Source organism: Pterocles gutturalis, unplaced genomic scaffold, assembly GCF_000699245.1.
Source record: "Pterocles gutturalis isolate BGI_N339 unplaced genomic scaffold, ASM69924v1 scaffold4395, whole genome shotgun sequence".
NCBI lineage: Eukaryota > Metazoa > Chordata > Aves > Pterocliformes > Pteroclidae > Pterocles > Pterocles gutturalis.
The window spans coordinates 102,657-121,221 of record NW_010140544.1 but is presented as its reverse complement, the minus strand read 5'-3'; the positions used below and the strand labels follow the sequence as shown (position 1 = coordinate 121,221).

The 18,565-nt window shown below is 44.9% G+C and overlaps 1 protein-coding gene across 1 annotated transcript in view; it reads left to right on the top strand.

Moving 5' to 3' along the window:
- Positions 1-64: 64 nt before the first annotated feature.
- Positions 65-18,565, top strand: part of LOC104469264 (rap guanine nucleotide exchange factor 6-like) — a 115,619-nt gene continuing 97,118 nt past the window's right edge. Inside the window, 1 exon segment of the mRNA XM_010083713.1 lies at positions 65-133. Coding sequence (XP_010082015.1) covers positions 65-133 — 69 coding nt within the window.

The following is an 18,565-nucleotide window of genomic DNA, read 5'->3' as shown; positions in this document are numbered from 1 at the left end:
GTTGTGTTCCCCCCTCGCCAGTGATTTCTGAGGAGTTCCGGAGCCGGAGGAGCAGGGGAATAGAATGAGCTCTCCTGTGGACCCCAGGATTAAACAGGCTTTGCGCAAGAAACCGTCGGAAAGGACTGCGGAGGTAAGGGGGCTGCAGCTCCGTCCCCGCTGGGTCTCTTTATTTTATTCCTTTCCTTCTGGATCTTTTTATTTATTTTCCTGCCTTTGGGTAAGGCTGTATTTGGACCGGCGCTCAGCTCGGTGCGTGGTTCGTGGTGTTTCCCCGCTGCTCGTGGCCGGGCTGGTGCTCACCAACTTCTTCCAGCTGGAGTTGGGTTATTTGTTGATTTCTGCTTTCCGAAGCTGGAGCTCCTGCGGCCAGCAGTGCAGTTGTCCTGGATGTAGACATAAGGTGCTCTGTGAACCACTTCAGGCAAGCCGCAGGAAGAAGAAGTGGAATGATGCAGATTTCAGTGATGCAGAACTTCTGGGAAAAGTTAGCGAGCCGAAAGGCTTTGCTTACCTGTACGGTGATGCAGATTTAAACAAAACCAAACTAATTATGCTCCGCAGACTTCATAAAGAGATGTTTCTGCAGTGAGTGGGAGTGTAGAAATGTGCGAGGCTGGTTAGCTCCAATAAAACGCATTTTCCAATTAACTGCCTTCTCAGTCCCTTCCCCACAAGCTAGTCTGTAATCAGCCATGTATTTTTGGGAATGGTAATGTCAGGGAGCATTAATTTAATAATGAAATATGTTCGATAGCTTTTGCATTTCACTGAAAGGGTTATTGGAGTTAGTTTGCATCCCCTTCTTTTATTTGTTTCTCTTGCTGTGATTTCTTTTTTTTTTTAATGTGCTGAAGAATCAGTGGTATGAAATGATACGCTCTGGAGTTTGTCCCTTTGAGACCGGGAAACATCTGTTCTCCCTTGATACTTCATGGAGAGCAGAATGTCCTGCTGGATCTTCCTTATAAGTTAATTATCAGAAGGCCGCTCAGGGAGAGCTGCTGCTTCAGATCCCTCCTGGCTGGACAGAGCCCCCAGGTCCCCTTCTAGTCCCTTTCGTGGGTGAAATGCACACGGTCAGTCCCATGTGTACCTGCCCTGCGATATCTGATCCATTGCTCCTCCTGTCCCGCTCCCTGAATTAATGATGAGGCAGGCTCGAGCAAAGAGCTGTCTGTCTGTCCTTTCTGTTTGCTTATTTCTGTCATCCCCCTCTTGCTTCAGACCTCGCTTTCTTCCGCTCTTGCCTTCCCTTAGCAGAATTCCTTTGCCAGTGCGGTTTGCAGTGTTGGGCAACTGGGTTCATCACACAAGTGTCATTCATGAGCTAGCATACCGGCTGGGCTCGTCATGGCTTTGGGGAGCAGGTAATCTGACCTGGCCCGGACATCTGCCCACTGCTGCTGCTTGTGAGACCAACATCTCACAGCTGTGTAGGGCTTTTTGTTCTTTTTTTTTATTTTTTTATTTTTAGGTATCCTCAAATCCTCAATTTCCCGCCCCCCCCCCCCTCCCCCCAGCAATTGTCATGGAATTCTTTAGGAGTGTCACCTTATTTTGGCTAAAACTCCTTTAGAATTAGTATCTTGCTTAACCTTGTCACGTTAAACTGTCCGATATTGTGATATCCAACTGTTCTGGACCATGCTTGTGGGTCGGTGCCGATTCCCATTGCGACTGACATCAAGGCTGTGTGCAGGTCTGAATTTGCCAAGGTATCTCATTTGTGGAAGGCAAAAAAAAAAAAAATAATCTAATCTTTGCTGATCTAACTAATAGCACCTCTAAAATGATTTAAAGAGAAATCTTGCTTCCCTTGTTCATCTGGCCCTTTTTTGGCAGGCATTGAGAGACACTGCACAGCGAGGCTGCTCCTGATTAAAGCTAAACACGTTCTTAAAACTTGGCAGGATGGGGTGCTCCTGCTGCCTGTTGCTGAGTGGATACTTACAGACAAATCACTTCTGTTTTCTTAGGGGACTTTTGTTTATATGCATTCGGAAACTGACCTGGTTTCAGGAAGAGCACTTGCCTGTTTCCATAGCCGGGTGTGGCTGGGGGTCTGGGTTACCTGTCCACACACAAAGGGGGAAATCGACCCTCCCCATTTCCCCAGCGCGGCCGCGCTCTGCCAGATTTCCCGGCATATGCTCCGAGATGTGATGACAGATGGATACGGGGTGATAAGGGAACCAGAAGAAACAATTGCAATGTATTTTTTTTTTTTTTTTTTAGTCAAGCTGAGCATCCTGCCTTGGGATCTTTCTTCTGTAGGCTTAGGTCAAGGGAGGCTGAGACCTGCTCAGCGCAGCCGTTAGGCTCAGACCCCAGTTTCGGGTGTCCCCGCGCAGGGTGTCCGGGCTGGTGACTCCTGCCTTGGAGTATCCAGTTGTGCGCAGACAAGAAGCGTGGCTTCATTTCTCCCTCCTCCTCCTGTAGAAAGGTATCATCAGCTCCTCCCACGTGAAATCAGCTGCACAGGGCTGCTCCTGCACTTTGACTGCATTTTTTTCTACAGGAAAACCCCCCAAATTCCCCAAACCGTGGTTAGGGTTTGGTGATGAGCCAAAGCAGCTTGACCACGTGCATTGCCATCGCTTTCCGTCCCTTCCTGCCCCCCTCTCTGTTTCTGATGGAGCAGTGTACCTGGTATTGCAAATTACAGGGTTGGGGCTGTGCTGGTGAGTAGCGTGGTCTGGCTTCATGACTATCGTCTGTGTGGCCGTCTCTGGAAAAATACAGATCAATGACCCGCGCGTCAGGTTTAGTTTATGGGTGGTATGATTGTCCATGTGATTTTGATTTTTAGGACTTTTTCTTGACGAAATGTTTTAATTTGAAAGATCTAAGGAACAAAGTAAGGAGATATTAAAATATTTTTATAATTACTTGTTTTGGGGAAATATCTCAATGGCTTGCTCAAGTTAAAATTTTAAATTCTTGATGCCACAAATAGCTTTGTTTGGAAAAATCTCTGTTAGGGCAAGTTTTCAGTGTTGTGGTAACATTCCAACATTGCTAATTGTTAAAGTGTATAAGTTATGCATATGAAACATGTGCACACTTGAATTTTTTTTTTTTGTGGTTGTTGCCCAGGTATTTCACATATTATAATCTTTAATTTATTTGGCGGGGGGAATTATTTTGATGAACTCCTAGAGATTGTAGCTAACAGTTAATGGTGTATACACATTTTTATGTAATTGCTGTTCTGTCACTCCACTTAGAAACCTTCTCTGGTACTACCCAAGTCTGGGAAATCTTTAGAATTTTTTTCTTTCTAGTATTTTCTTTCTTCCTTATGCCCTGGTGCATCGTGAAATTGTATGGGTAAGTGATGCAAGCTGGCCTGTGTTGTGGAAAGTCTTCCAAAATGTTTGCTCACGGGCTGATACCCGTGTCTGTGGCAGGCTGCCACTCTAGGATGAGTTTCCTTAAAACTGAAGACTCGATGATTACAGAGGTTGGTTGGGACCACGTACTGACACTATATAAATCTGTCAGCCTCTCAGGTTCAGCCTCAAAGTGCAGAATTTACGGGGTTCTGTCAGATGTTTGTTCTGATAACAGGTTATCCCAACAAACCATCTCCTCTGTGTCTTGTCGTATGGAGGAAACCTTTCCAGTAATTAGACACTTAATCCCTTTAAAAAAAAACCCACAAAACAAAACCCAAACCTATATAGAAACTATAGGATTTCATACAAGTTTTTAATATTTCAGTCTCTGCACTTGTCTTCCAGGGTTGTGCTGGTGTCTGGGTGGTGGTAATGGGCTGATCTGCCGGTTCGTGCAGGTTGGGGATACGGGATTTGCATCCTCCCGTGCGGTGTTTTAGTTTTGCCTCGCACATCATCCTGCCTGTTTCTTGTGTCCCAGGTGGGGATGTTAAATTAGTAATTTGGGAATATTTTAGTAGAAGGAAACTGTTCAAAGCGATAGGAGGGAAGGTTGGATTGCAGCTGCGTATGCTCTCTCATTAAAGGTTTCATTTTTTGAGGCCCAGAGTTCCTTATCAGATCCATACAAAGGCTGATGTTGGTCTTTTGGGGAGTGGTTTAATGCCTACCGCAGATAAGGTCTCCGTGGCTGATAGGGCAAAACAGCAAACGATTATGCTCCTCTTTCTTTCTTTGCTTTCCCCCCCCCAAGCATGCTCTCTTCCATTTTTAGTGGATCCTTTTCCCAACATAGCCTCCTTTTAGTTCTCCATGACTTTGTTCTAGACAGCATTTCCTTTTTGTGGTTCAGAAAGATTTGCCTTTATGGGACTTCAAAGAGTTGGAGTTTATTTTTATACTTTAAGCTCTTGTATTTTCCTAACTTTGTCTTGTTTCAGTAATTCTCGATTAGTGTTAATTCAACTTTATTTGGCAATACTAACTCCTCCTTCTCTTCCTGTTCCCTTTTTATTAATACAGTGGAAAGAGGAAAAAAAAAACCCTCTAATTTACACAATTGTGTCATAACAGGGTCTGCTATTTGGAGTGTGTCTGTGATGCTTCTTGATGGCTTATATATAGAGAAATAGATCTGCATGAACCTAAATCACGCACAAATAGTACATTGGTGGGCATTATAAAATGGCTGTAATAAATAAAATAAATTCTTGCTGACAGCATAACAAAGGCACTCTTGTACTGTAGCACAGCTGAGCCAAACAGAGGAGAACATCTGCTTCTTGTTTCCAGAAATAACTGGTATTTTGAAGTGGGTTTTTTTCATCCCTTTTAATAATTTTCTGTAAACTCAGTAGGTGAAACGGGGGATTAGCCTTTGTTAAAATCCGTTGTTTCTGTAGTTGGCAGTGAGCTTTTACCGGTGTTAATGTACCGATGGTGGTGGTTTTGGATAGCTGTTTACCGGAATCAGGATTGCAGAATCACTACAAAAATCTAGGTGCTTGCAGTTATCTTAAAGCTGAAAATAAATGCGTATTAAATGGGTTTGTATTCAGTAAAAATTCCTTACTGTTAGTATGTGGGCCTCCAAACTTTTTTGAGGAGTGACGGAAACCTGACCCCTGCCATCATTTTCTGCTACCTAACCTCTGTCTTACATTTTCATTCCCATTTTTTTTTTGTTGGCGCCCCTGCCATCATTTTCTGCTGCCTAACCTCTGTCTTATGTTTTCATTCCCATTTGTTTTTTGTTGGTGATACATTCTCTTAGAGCAGATGCTTTCTAAGGCTTTGTCATGTTCAGGAGCTCACACTGCAGCCCACCAGCAGTTCCCTGGTGTGAAGGACTCAGGGTTGTTCTGTAGCCCTGTGCTCCGGCATCTTTGCGGGCGATACCGCGAGGCACGCTGTCCCTCCTACCCCTGACGCTGCAGAGGGCTGGTGCCGTCTTTGCACGTGGCTGCGCTTGGAGCTGGACGAGACCTTTGCGGTTGGCGTGTTGTTATCGCTGGGTGATAGCTGAAGGGACTGCGAGCGCGTACTGGCACACCTGCAATTTCCTACAAATCAGTCCCTGGCTGGCTCGGTGCGTGCCTTATGCACATTGACTTTCTGTGCTCCTCTGGCAACAATTATTATTTACAGTTACCAGAGCACAGAACCTTGGACTGTAATTATGAATGCTCTAGAAGCAGTCCTGGGAAGGTGACAGTGTTTTATTTTCATTCTGTATGACTGAAAAATCAAGTGCAGAAAAATCCGTTGTTTTATTACCAAAAACGTCGAGTACCTGCAGGTTTAGAGAGAACCTGGAGAGTGTGTGCTCTCGTCCTGTGCACCGCCTCGGTGACACCATATTCTGTCAGCATCTTTCTGAGACTAGAAGAGACCTGGAATTGTGAGGTTTTCTTAAATATTAATTAGTCTCTTTAAATGAAATGTGTTCTAAAGCTTTTCTTTTTATAGCCATCTAGTAAAATTACAGTTCAGACCCTGAGGAGTGGCACGGTGGCGATCATGTTGGTGGCTGAAGTGTCTTGAGATTATTTGGGTGTTATTCACAAGCACAATCGAGTTTCTTTGTAATGAAGCAGGTCCTGAAATCCTTTATTACTTTTAATGAAACAGTAATAAACCTTCTGTGTTCCTCCTGCGCTTCCCTGCCACACAGCTTCCAGTTGAAGGTGAAACAAAACCACATTTTCATTTTCAAGCTGCTCATTAAGTTAATGTATTTAAGCTCCCGATAAATGGAGCATTGGCAGTCCTGGGGGGTTGTCCAGCCAGCCTTGGAGCCTTGGAGTCTCTTCAGCTGCCAGCTCGATGAGTTAGGAAGTTCTGAGCGCTTACGTTTTCCTCTGTGTCCTCTGAGAGTGCTTTGGGTGGGTAGTTGTCTCTTATTATTCTGTTTCTTAATACAGTGCCGTATCGTCAGTCTTCATCTCCATTAGACCTGTGGTTTTCCTGTAATAAAGAAGCCAAGCATGCAAACTCTTGTGCTCCCTCCTTCAAATGCTTCTCGATAGTTTTCATAAACTTTGCGTTTGCACTTTTGTTTTCTGAGATGATCAAGAATTACCTTCTTCGATAGATGCGTCTCAGCCTTTTGTTCCAAAAATTCCAATACATTCCGACTGACACGTCTTTGTGGGTAGCTGATCAGTCTGGGAAACCAGCGCGGTGTCCTCCTCCCCGGGACTGGGCAGGGTCACACCTCTCTGCTGGATAATTAAAATGAACCTTCTGCATTATTAATCAGTGGCTGATGATAGAATCCACTTACTTAAAATCAGGGATAGCTGGTTGTTTTCCTGCCGTTGTTTCATTGCCACGTGGACGCGATGTGACGTACACTCGATTTGCCTCTTCCTTGGCCAGAAGTACTCAACAACCTGGCATATGCTTCACTACCCAAATAATTCACGTTATCGCTAGCTGGAACCTTAAGCACGACACACTTTCTGAAGCTGAAATGAGCCCTAAATTAGTTGCGCTTAAAAAATCCATCTGTTGTTTCTGATGAACCAAAATACAATATTGGAGCATTTACCAGTTTTTAGCCAAATGCTAATATATGTAAATATTCAGCTAGAAGAGCTTCAGTGTCTGTCTTCAGAGGGTTTTTTGTTTGTTTTTTTGACCAGTTTTTTGAGCTTGTTTTTGTTGTGCTTTCAGCAGCAGTGTGTTGCTCTGTTAGTCTTTTGGTTATTTATGTCTCAGAGACAGAAATAACCTTATGGGGAGCCTTGGACAAGGTGCCACATTCCCAGAGGAGGACTTCTGGCTGGGCTGTTCTGCTGTTGTCTGTCTGCAGTACCTGCAACGAAACTTCCTAGGGGTTCACAGGAAGAAATATTTTTTTTCCAGCTTTCTTAACGGTTAAGGCCTGTTGACTTCAGTCAAATATAGATTCCTGGCTTCAAGCAAATAAATCAGGTTTCAGGGCGCTGTTTTAGCTCTGACTACGTATACTGGCTTTACTGGAGTGTCAGAGATTTTTTTTCTTGAATTTCTGATGCATTCAAATGAAGCAGTGGGTAGGAATGTGGCTCTGTTACGGCGTACAAGCAAGGGGATGTCTTCAAGCAGTGTCTTGATCTTTTGAAACACGCCGTGCTCCTGTCTCCGTGCTAGTCCAGCAGACCTGAAGGAGAGTGTGCAGCTAGGTCTGGCTGATACAGAGCCTCGGGGAGCTTGAGGGATAGTATTCATGAAACTGATGAGAACAGTCACATGCTGCCTGGTGTTGTGGCTTCGAGCACTTCTCATGGCTTAAACTTGGTGGAATTGGTGACTTTTGGGGATCTTTTCTGGAAGTTGTATGTAAAATAAGGATTTTTAAAGGAAATTATTTTCTAAGATGCTCCTATACGTGTGAATCTTGTATGAGAGGAAGAAAGACAACCGTGGTGTCCTGTGCTGCTGGTTTGCTGCGGAGCTCGCTGGATTAGAGGGTGCTGGTGGGACCTCAGCTCCCAGGTGTGGGGGAACTTCCCCTGGTTAGTGATGGCAGGCGGCGATGTCTTCACCCGCCTTCCCTCTGGAAGAGCATCCTTGGCCTGAAAGAAATGCTGTTGTGTATTTTGTGTCATGCTGTGATGTGTCCAGAGCCTGGTAGGAACAGCTTTGTGTGAAACCCCTCTTACCAGGTGTGCTTTGCTCTTTTTTATTGCTTTTTTTGTTTTGTTTTTTAAACTTTTCATTCTGTTATAATCCCAATACAGAGAGATACTCTCATTTCATTCGCATCATGCCTGTTGACTCAGTGCTGCTAGTTGGTGACAGGAATTGGAGAATCTGGTGTGAGCGTAGGTAAGAATATCAAACATCTCCATCAAGTTCCTAGTCCTCCTGTGAAATTGTTCTCAGAGCACAAAGTCTTCTCCAAGCCTCTCCCCCTTCACTCTTCTTTCTCTCACCTCCGTTCAGAAGGTGCCGCGGGAGGTTTGCTGTCGCAGCCTGATCCCGGACAGGGGCCGGTTGGGTTTGCAGGAGGATTTCCCCGCTGGCGCTGCCCGTGCGGCACGGCGTGCAGAAAGCTCTCCCACCAGCAGCCCCCAGGAAGAGCTCCCGCGCCACGGCTGGCCTCGGCAGGGGTTCTGCTGGTCGGCGGGGGACTGGTTCTCTTGGGCTGGTCTTTCTGGTGGCCTCTGCTTTGACCTGGGCTCTGGCCACACTGTTGTGTATCTGCCTTCGGGTGCCCCGGGGTGCAGCAGCTTTCAGGGGGCTGTTGGGATGTCCTGAAAGGGATGTGCATCCTTCCTGTTCTTTATGTTTTGTTCCCAGAAGCTGGCTTGAGAAGATGCAGTCAGTGGTTCTAGGGTTTTCTGGCCTGGCAATATAGTTGTCAACAAGGCTTTTGTGTCTGGGAGGTGATTGTAAAACAGAAAGGCGCTGTTTTCACTGCGGGTTTGTCAGAGCATGCTGGAAGCTTACACAGATGGTATTTATGGATCTTTTTCAAGCTGTTGGCCAAAGTAACTGTAACTAAAGAACAGAGATCGCAGCAGCTTGCTTCATGATAATCTTCAGGGTAAATGCAGGATTTAGGGCTCAGCGGATGTGATTTTTGCAGGCTGGGTCATGCGTTGTTATTGATCACGTATTTTGAGACCTGGTTCTGTAAACTGTGAGGATAGGGTGGTGATGAATTTAGCACGTAGGAGACTGAAAAATGACTCCTGAGCACTGCTGTCAGGGAAGGCTCTCAGTGCTCCGGAGCAGCTGTGGGATCTCGCACGCCGGCCAGCAGCAGTCATCGGCAAGCAGAGTGACCGCAGGGTCTCCCCGGCTGTGCTCCAGCCTAGGGTCAAGCTGGTGAGCAGGGGATCCGGTACCTGTCACTTTCCACTATCAAGCTCGCTTTGGCTCTTTTCAGAGGTAATAGGACTTAAGCCTTAAACCTTATTAAAGGAGCAGATGGGGTGCACGGGGGTGGCTGTTTCCCCGTGATCTTCCAGGGACCGTGCGAAGTGTTGCTGCTCTAAGATCACTTTTCCTATCCTTGCTTCCAATGACTGTTCTTGAAAAACTGGTTTTTCATTTTCATGGCAGCTGTGACAGCTCTGAGAGTAAAACCAGGAATTATGATGGAGTCCCGGGATTCTTTATGGGAACTTATTGCCTTTAGTATATCCCTTTTCCCCGTGCAGCGGGGTCATGCACGTGGTTTCATCTGCAGAGTGATAATTTAACTGCAAGCTTTCACCAATGAACTAAATCTTAAATATGTAATGTACCATTTTTCTAAAAAACCTATTTTCTATTGTATTATCTGAATTTAAACAGTGAATTTCAGGGACTTCTCAGTGCGTAAGGGTGTGTTTTACAACGCTGTTAATCGGAGCTGCAAGGCAAGCCCAGTGCCTTGTTGCTGACCTTGCAATAGGAGCTCCATGGAGATATTGGAATAGTGAAGAAGGGCGAGAAAAGGGTGTGGAAGGAGGTGGGAGAGAACGGCGAGTACACTTGGCATTCCGAAAAGTTGCCAAATAGAAGAAAAATACATTTCTGCTTTTGTTCTCCAAAACTGCAAAGGGTGGAGGGCAAGCAGTCAAGACGTGTAGGTGTTAAAATCCTCATAGAAACAGTATGAAAGCCTCCGCATAGCCTACTGAATAAAAAAAAGCCATCATATAAAATTCAATGATTTTTAAAATAAAATCTCATCAGGTGGTATGCCAAAACTTATTTTGTATAAGCTCTAGAGAGTTTTTCTGTAATGTTTATTTTGACAAAACCGATTCCTGCGTCACTTTGTGTCAGGAGAACCAGGTCTCTGTTCATGGCACAAATAGTGAGAAAATGATACTTGGGCTTAAAGAACTTGCACGTATGTACGTTGTGGGAGGAAACAGGTATTGCCCAGTTGTTGGCAGGCACCGCTTCTGAGGAGCAGAAGGAGGGAAGCCGAGTCTCTTTCAGCACTTGTCAGAGCATCCCTGCCTTGGAGCTGTTGAGGCATCGATGCCGTGCTGCTGGTGCTCGCCCCGTGGTGTCGTGCTGCCCCATCACCCTTGTGTGCAGCTATCATCATACTGCCATCGCAGGAGTGTGACGAGCTGGCAGTCCTCAGGTGGAAACGAGTCTCTTGGCGTTGAAAGGTGGCTTGTGGTGGTCTGGTTAATGGCAAAGATGCTGCATGCTTCCGAGGACTCTGCATTCTGGATAAAACTCCAGTTTGCAGGGTTTCTCCCCCCTTCCCAAGCGTGTGCAGGAATCGGTTTGCATTGAGAAGAGTATTGGAGAACGGATCTATACAGGATGTCTGGAGCTCTGATGTCCTTTCCTGTAAGAGATTTGCCTTTACTGTAAAATAGTTTTGCTCATGCTAGTATTGCCAGACAAGTGATTTCTAAAACTAGGAGGTCTTCTTGTTCCAGTGACCTCAGGCTTAAAATATAGAGAGTTTTCCTTTGTTAGATGAAACTGTGATACACCCTTCTTCCTCTTTTGATGATTTCAATAGCGTATTTTGGAAATACCCGTAGTTGAGGGAGGCACACACAAATTATTTAGCATTCTGTATCTGGTTTCTCTAGGTTCCTTGGCTCTGCAAATTGTTGGTTATCTTTTAGCATGTTAAGAGAGTCTAGTAAATTCTTGCCGAATGGAACAAAAATAACTGCCTGAAGGGATTCCCTCTGTGTAATCTTTTTGTGCCTGATTAAAGCATTGACATTTAAGCCGTCTGCCCTCCAAAGAGTGATAAATCATGAGCCTCAAATATCCTTTTGGTCTGGAGGGAAAGAATTCTTGTGGTGTTGTGTTGTGGGCACAGACAGTTTGGCCTTTTGGCCAAATATGAATTCCTACAAAGAGGTAGTTCTAGAGCTGTTGTGATGTTTTTCACCTTGAGAATTTGCATTTGAAAGAGCTGGAGAGCCAGGTTTGCCTTGGTGAGCTGTGTTGTGTGTTTAGCGTTGGAAGGTGATGGGATCACTCCTGCTGTTGCAGGGGTATTCTGGGAGGGGTTTTATGCTCTTATCACCAAGGGTTGTGCTTGCCAGTGGCCACTAGATGTTATGAGTTACCTAGGGAGGATGTTCAGCTTAAACCCGATTTATTTTACCCTCTGTTCTCAGGGTTCTGTGTGGCGTTGTCCAGCCGACAGCAGGCTGAGTTGGTTTCGCTGAGTAGAAATGGTCTTTCCAACTGTTGCAGAAGGAGTTTCTGTTCCTGTTTCCCATTTGAAGTAGGAAGGAAACGGGCAGTCCTGTGTTAGACCGCTGACCCCCTGTCAGATACATTTGTTGCTTCCATTGGTGTTGGGTGGTGAGGCTTCCTTCAGCAAACTCTTCCATCCGTGCCCTTATATGTGACTTACGAGATGCTTGGCGGAGTTTTCAAAATGTGCTGGTTCTTCCTCACTGATGGGCAGTCTTAGTACAGAAATTAGGGGGCATAATCCAGCTGGTGCGATGATTCGGAGAGATCTCTGGGCTTGCGTGCCCGTGCTAGCCTGCCGTGCCAGCCCGGCTGCCGTGCCGTTGGGCTGCGCTTCTGGGTGGAGCTCGCCGTCAGGAGAGGAACTTGGGTTTGCTTTGGTTTCCTCCTGTACACGCTGGCTAAAAGAGGAGGATTATGGAGTGTAGCAGACCTGTAGGTAACAGCTGCTGCATACCCAGTCAGAGTTGATCACAACCATACGTTTGAGATGAGAACTTCCCTTGCACTTAGTTTCTAAGTCTCTCAAACCCAGCAAATCTGGTCACGTAGAATTCAGAGGTCAGTGTGTAGTATCGCAAACAGTAACGGTGCTTTGATTTTTTTCCAAAGCTCTAGTCAAACCTTTTTTAAATGTATTTTTATCTGACATAGTCTCTCGCAGTCACGAGTGCTTATGTAGGAAAGCGAGAAGCTTTAGGTAACAGGTCTGCTCCTCCTCCTGACTCGTGCAGCAAGCACTGCAGTGGCCCAGCTGCTGGGATGAGAGGCGAATACACTCTCCCCGTGCTGCTTTTCAAGAAAGCACCCAGCTGAGATGTCTTAATTTTCAGTGTTATTGTGTAAAATGTCTGAGCTGCAATACCGGATCCTTCCGTGTCTCCAGGGAGGGTGTGCTGGGATCTCGAGTGTATGCTCTCTGTCTGTGGTCGGAAGCGTGACTGTCCGGAGGTCCTGGGGGTGTCATCTGTTATTGCTGGGTCCAGACTGTGCCTTTCATCACCCTGCGCGAATTTTCCCCTTTAATGGGAGCTGATGACTCAAAAGTCTGAGTCTTAAACTAATGCATTGCATTGCTGCTTCTAAACCTAACTGTGATACTCAGATTTCGTTTGGTATTAGGTGTGGGTTTTTTTTTTTTTCCATCTTCAGTGGATAATGGTAGTCTTGCTCTCTGAAAGCAGGAGTCCTCTTCTTAGCTGAAACACTGATTTGTTTGAAAGCGGGTTGATTATACCTCCATGGAGGCTGTGGTTGAATAATGCTGGAAGAGCGAGGTGTGGGAGGGATCTCTGGCGTGTTGCATTACAAATTTGTGTTGATCATGGTTTCATAAGAACGAGAAAGCTGAGATTGGCTTGTTATGGGTTTGTATTCAAAAGTAATTATAGCCTCTGAAGTTTTTGGTCTCTCTAAGGATGCGGTGGCTGGTTGGAGTAGAAGAGGTTCCGTATCATCTCATACCTACAGCCCAACCGGAGTGGCCCCCGTCTCACGTGTAACCAATTAGTACCTGCTTGATTTAGTACGGAGGTGGCGGAGGCGGATGTTCTGCATCTTGTCTGTAATGCTGGGGATGTTAGTCATGAAGTTTGCACGTTGGGAAGCTGGCTGCCTGGTGGGTAGGCTGCAGGACTGGGAGCTAGAAATTCCCGAGCAACAATATCCTCTCGCGGCTGATGCAGTCGCTGACAGTGCACTCGTCTGCTGTTTCTCCTGCTGTTGAAGCTGTTAATTTTCTTAATTAGGATGATTTCTTTTGTAACACTATGCATCAATGATGAATTGTAATGACTAGGGAAGTGCACAGGTATCTGTACCTCTGATATTTATGTTGATTTGATTTCAAACTTGAAACCTAGATTGCTAACCTAGATGTATGAATATGTATCCAGAGAATACAACTCCGCAGTTTGGATCCCTCAGCTTCTTTGTGGCTTATGGCTCAGGTATTGTTGAGAAATACAAAGGCAGATTTTAAAGCAGTGGCAGTGTGTCAGTTTAGAGTTTTGCTGTGGTGGTTTGCATTCGAATGTAGCAGTAGGGCAAATCTGGCTTATTTTTTGGCTACAAAGATACTAAGAGCTACTGATGACCCTTTTCCATTTGGTGAGGAATATATGTATGTCTGCCAATATGTGCAGACACATGTACACAGGCATGTTAGCATCTCTCTGCATGGGAGAGGACATGGTAGTAATTGTATCAGCAGTAGAATTTCATTGTGGGAATCTCCATTGAGATGACTTACACGTTCTCTAAGGGATGTAGCCTACGGTAAACGACAGCAGCGTTCCTGGGTTGCTCTGTTTGGTGGTGCCTGGGTACCCTAACAGCAGGATGCAGGAGAAATTAACAGTAAACATAGTACTGTTGTCCTCTACAGGAATTCCTTTGTAGTTCGCAGTGGCATTATTATGGGAATAAAAAGCTGGAGCTTGATTTTTCTTTTTTTCATCAAGTGGCTTCATTGAGAGAGGTTGTAGGAGAGCTTTACTTCTGTGGGATATTTTATTCTCCAATTGTGATCTTCTCATTCTCATGTGTTTCCTAATGTGCTGGTGCGTTGTGATCAGTGTTGGATGAAAACAAATATTTTAGTTGGAAGCAGTGTGGTAACTGTAATATTTTACTGATGCATCAAAATGTTTTGAGAAAGTTTTTGTAGAGCGGTATTCCCCTCCATTGCCTGGATACTGAGCGAGTGACTTAAGTTACAGTGTTGATAAGAGATCTCATTTTGTCTTCACTATTCTTTATTAAACAGGACTTAATTTCCTGGCAGACATGATCTGTGCTTGCTTGAATTCACAAAGAAATATGAAATTATATACTGCAAAACCATAAATGTGGCATTATAAAAAAAATAATATTCTTATCCATTTGTGTAGAAATCTGACAATGAATTTGGTGGATGCAAACTGCAGTGCAGGGTTATTGCTCTGCCTCGTAGTCTCTCTGCTTGAGATACCTGTTGAACAGGAGCTGGAGTTACGGGACCTTGATGCTAATATTCACTTGCTGCAAAGGTATGTTGGGCAAAGCGTGATGAAAATGAGCAAAGAAAATCCTCGTGATGGTGTGGTTTTTTCAAATGTGAAACAGCAGTTGCTCGGTGCTTTATTTGGGGGGGGTGGGAAGCAGGCAGTAGTGGTTTTCAGAATAGCACCTCTTCCTGCCCTTGTATGTATGTATTGTTATCACCTCTCCATCTGGCTGCCTGTTTATCTGTCTACCTGTCTCTCGCTGCATGTGGCTCATTCTCCCTTGCCATGTCTGGTGGACACCATGACCTCTCTGCCTTCCCGCAGCACCTGGAGCTAATCTTCAGAACAGGAGCTCATTTAGAGCTAACAGGATTACGTTTCAGTAAAAAAAGTACTTTGAAGCTTCATTAGTAGCCTGTGGAGCTCTGGTCCAAGAGGGAGGGGAAAGAACAAAACCTCTAGTCTTATCGTAGAGCATGCTCGAGTCGTGTATAGGTGATGAACTCGGATGTTCAGCACTTGGGTGTTCAGGTCCTTCCCAACCCTAGCCGGTCTGTGATGCTCTGACCAAGTTGCACACAGACAGACTCCCACCAATAAGCATAGAATTGACCTTTGGGTTTCATCCTCCACCTCCTCTCTCATCATCCCCAGGTTTCTATACCAAATTTCTTATTTAAGGAGGATCTTCCTTTTTTTCCACTGTGTTTCAGCGTCCTGACCTTTCCTACCATGATTTATTTTTTTTAAAAAAAAGGAAATTTGAGATGTTGGTACTTTCTCACCTGCTCCTCTTAAAAGAGCAGGGAGTTTGTGAGTCAGGCAAGCTGATGTTTTTGGAGTTAGGACAAAAAAGTGTAACTGAAGTATTGCTGTTTGATGGGTGCTTGTCTGCTGGGAGGGAGGTTGCTAGTTTTGACAAGTGGTCAGCTGCTCGATTAGCAAAGCGTTGATGGAACTGGAAGCCTGAAATTGCCTGTTGGCTTGTTGATTTTTGGGTAGCTTTTCAAGAAGGTGAGGAGGCTGCTTTTATGGTCTTTGATCTCTTACTGAATAATGTTTGGTATAAAATCCTGCTCTGATAGATGTAAGCACTGAGATTAATTTTGGATATTCGGAGCTTCCCATCCTATTGAACTCCGGGAGCTCGGTGTTTTCAAGGCAGCTTGCTTTTGGTTTTCTGTTATCAGCATATAAGTCTGAAAGATATTTTAAAACTAAGTGATGAGAGTGTGGGAACTTCATGGTAATGTTTCACTTGAAGGTACTTTTTCATGGCTATACTTTTGTTCTGAACCGTGATAAGGGCTGAACTGTGCTTCAGATATTCAAAACTCTGCACAAGCTGCCCGCTTTGAAGCAATGACATTTGATGTTCCTGTCTCTCCAGTTCAGAGCCCTTGGTATTTTCCAAAGTAAGGGTTTTGTGTTTTTTTTCCTCTGCTGAAGTCAGGTTTCCAGAAATGCTGACTCGGTGTGATGAAACAGCAGTAAAAATAATATAAAATTTCCCCTCCCTCATTCCAGTAAAAGTTTTTCTTTCTGATGAAGCCTTATATCAACATAGCCCAGGGTTCTTAGGTGGAAGGTGTTTATCTGTGTTGGGTGTGGGGAGCTACTGGTGAGTAGAGGAACTTTTTGTTTTATTTTTGTGTAGAAATACTGTGCTGCTTTTTTTTTTTTTTAATTTTCAGAAGTATTCTGCTGAATGGAGGTACTTTTGATCTCTAAACAAGCTGTAGTAGTGGTTCTAGGGCCTTGGTTCTTAAATAGGATCTGGCTTTTTCAAATTTTATTGAGGATACTTCTGTTCCTAGGAGTGGAATGTAATTCTCAAGTCTGTGCCTGTAGCCCTGTGTGTATGTTATATGGAAATATAACAAAATAATAATATGTAAGGAAACTGTATGAACCCCATTGAGAGACTTGCTACTTTTGCAGGGGAAAACAAAAAGATAAAAATCCAAGTGTGCAAATGTTATTTCTGACAGTCTGCAAAAACAAAAGCCACATTTTAGTTTCCTATTAGTGGCTATACTGTTATTAACTGATGCTGGCAATTGCAATTGCTTCCTGCATTTACAAAAGAGTGGAACGAGGTCCCTTTTAATCTCTTCTCTCCTACGTAAAGATACTATAATAACTAGACTGACGTTTCCTCCTTTGGAAAAAACAGGATCTGTTATCTGTAAGGGTAAATGTAAAGCTTAGAGTTTGGGCAGGAGTCCTGTGTCGTGGTCAGGATGTGGTCCATAGCTGATGGACATGTGCACCAGGTGCTGCGTGAAAGGCTACGAGAAATAAGTTCTTGGTCATTGAAGCCGTTTAGTGGATCAGGTGTAGTGATCCTGTGTTACAAATTAATAATGAATTAATGATGATTTTTAACAGGTTCCTAGGGAAACTCGGCACTGCTCGAGATGCCTATAGCACGCAGACTGGCAGAGAGGCCAGAAAACCATCACCTGTTACACGGAGGGAGGACGTCGTTATGGGATGTGTGCTGGTTTTTCTGAATAACAGAATATGGCTCTGGGGTGGCTGAACCAGTTTATTTTATACAAATGTTACTGGGTGCAGTCTGAGGCACTGATTTAAGATCTTGCAGGAGTTTGCTACTGGTGAGTTTTATGAGAAGTACTCGAATGAGGCTTTTTGCATTGGTGGCGTTTCCTACGTGGCGTGATGCTGCTTGAACTGTGTCATGCTCTGCAAGGTATTTTGTTAAAGTCTGTTGAGACCATTTTCATTCATCTGACTGACTAATCCATCCATTCTCCTCCCTATCAGTGCCTCAATGCTTGTATTTAATTTTTTTAAAGGGCCTCCAGCTAGATAGGAGGGTACTGTAAAAGAAATTATTGCTCTAAGGGAAGAGTCCTGAGCTGATGTTCTTCTGCACCGCTTGTGCTTTCATTGGCGTCAAATGTTTGTGCCACTGAATGGGGAGAGTAAATAATTGAGATGGAGGAGTAGCTTTCTGGTTCATCTCGTCATCATCCTTACAGTCAAGGGACCAACGCTCTGCTACACACATTTAAATGTGGCTGACCGCTGCTCCTGCGAATTCCCGGGGTGTGCATCGTCCGGCTTCGGGCGCGGAGGTTGGGCTCCTTGAACCAGCATCACCAGGGCCGGTGCATTTGCTGTACAGATAGCTGAGTGTGTCAAACGTGGATCGGAGAACTGAAGCACGTTTCTGTATTTTTATTTCTGATGTTACATTATCAGGAAAGAATTTGGGAGGACTATTTTTGCAATTGGCCTTAAACAGGGAATAAAGGAAACGGGGTGGATCCCAGCCTTCGATGAAGTAACAGGAAGGGAAGCAGTGAAAACCATAAACCGTGCTGAGTAACATTTCCTCTCTTCAGCTACACCCCCCTAAGGGTGACAAAGTCTTTATTGAGCCCGACAGGATTCCTAATAAAAGCTGCATTCAGTCTGTGCGAGGAGCCTGCTGAATCACCGCGGAGCGAGTCGTGGCAGCGGGCTGGGGGCGAGCCTGCTCGCAGCTCGCACAACCTGTTCCCGCTGCTCCCAGAACCACTTCTGTTCGCTTTACCGGATCCTGGCACTTCAAATAACGAACTGAACACAGAGAAGCCCAGCCACTGTGTAAGAGCGTGTTAAAATCCTTGCTGGTACCACGCGAGTGCTGGCTTCTGCTGCAGTCTGTTTCCAGCCGTGTCTCACTTGGCGCTTTCTGATCAAAGCGCAGAAGAGAAGGCAGCGGCTCTCCAGTGAAGGAGTAGGGAGGTTGTGGCAGCTTTCAGCCCTGTACCTTCTTTCCCTGGAAGATTTCATTCCTGATGGCCTTCTTGAGCATCAGTGGAACCTGGGGAGCTGTTACCATAGGGTTTAGCTGTTGTTCCAAGGCAGAGATGGGTGTCTGTTTCTTTTGCAGTATATTCGTTGTGATACAGCTGAATCTGTCACAGAGCTGGAGAAGATCCTAACATTTTTCTTTGCCCCGAAGAATATGAAATAGGCATCCTGGCAACTGTC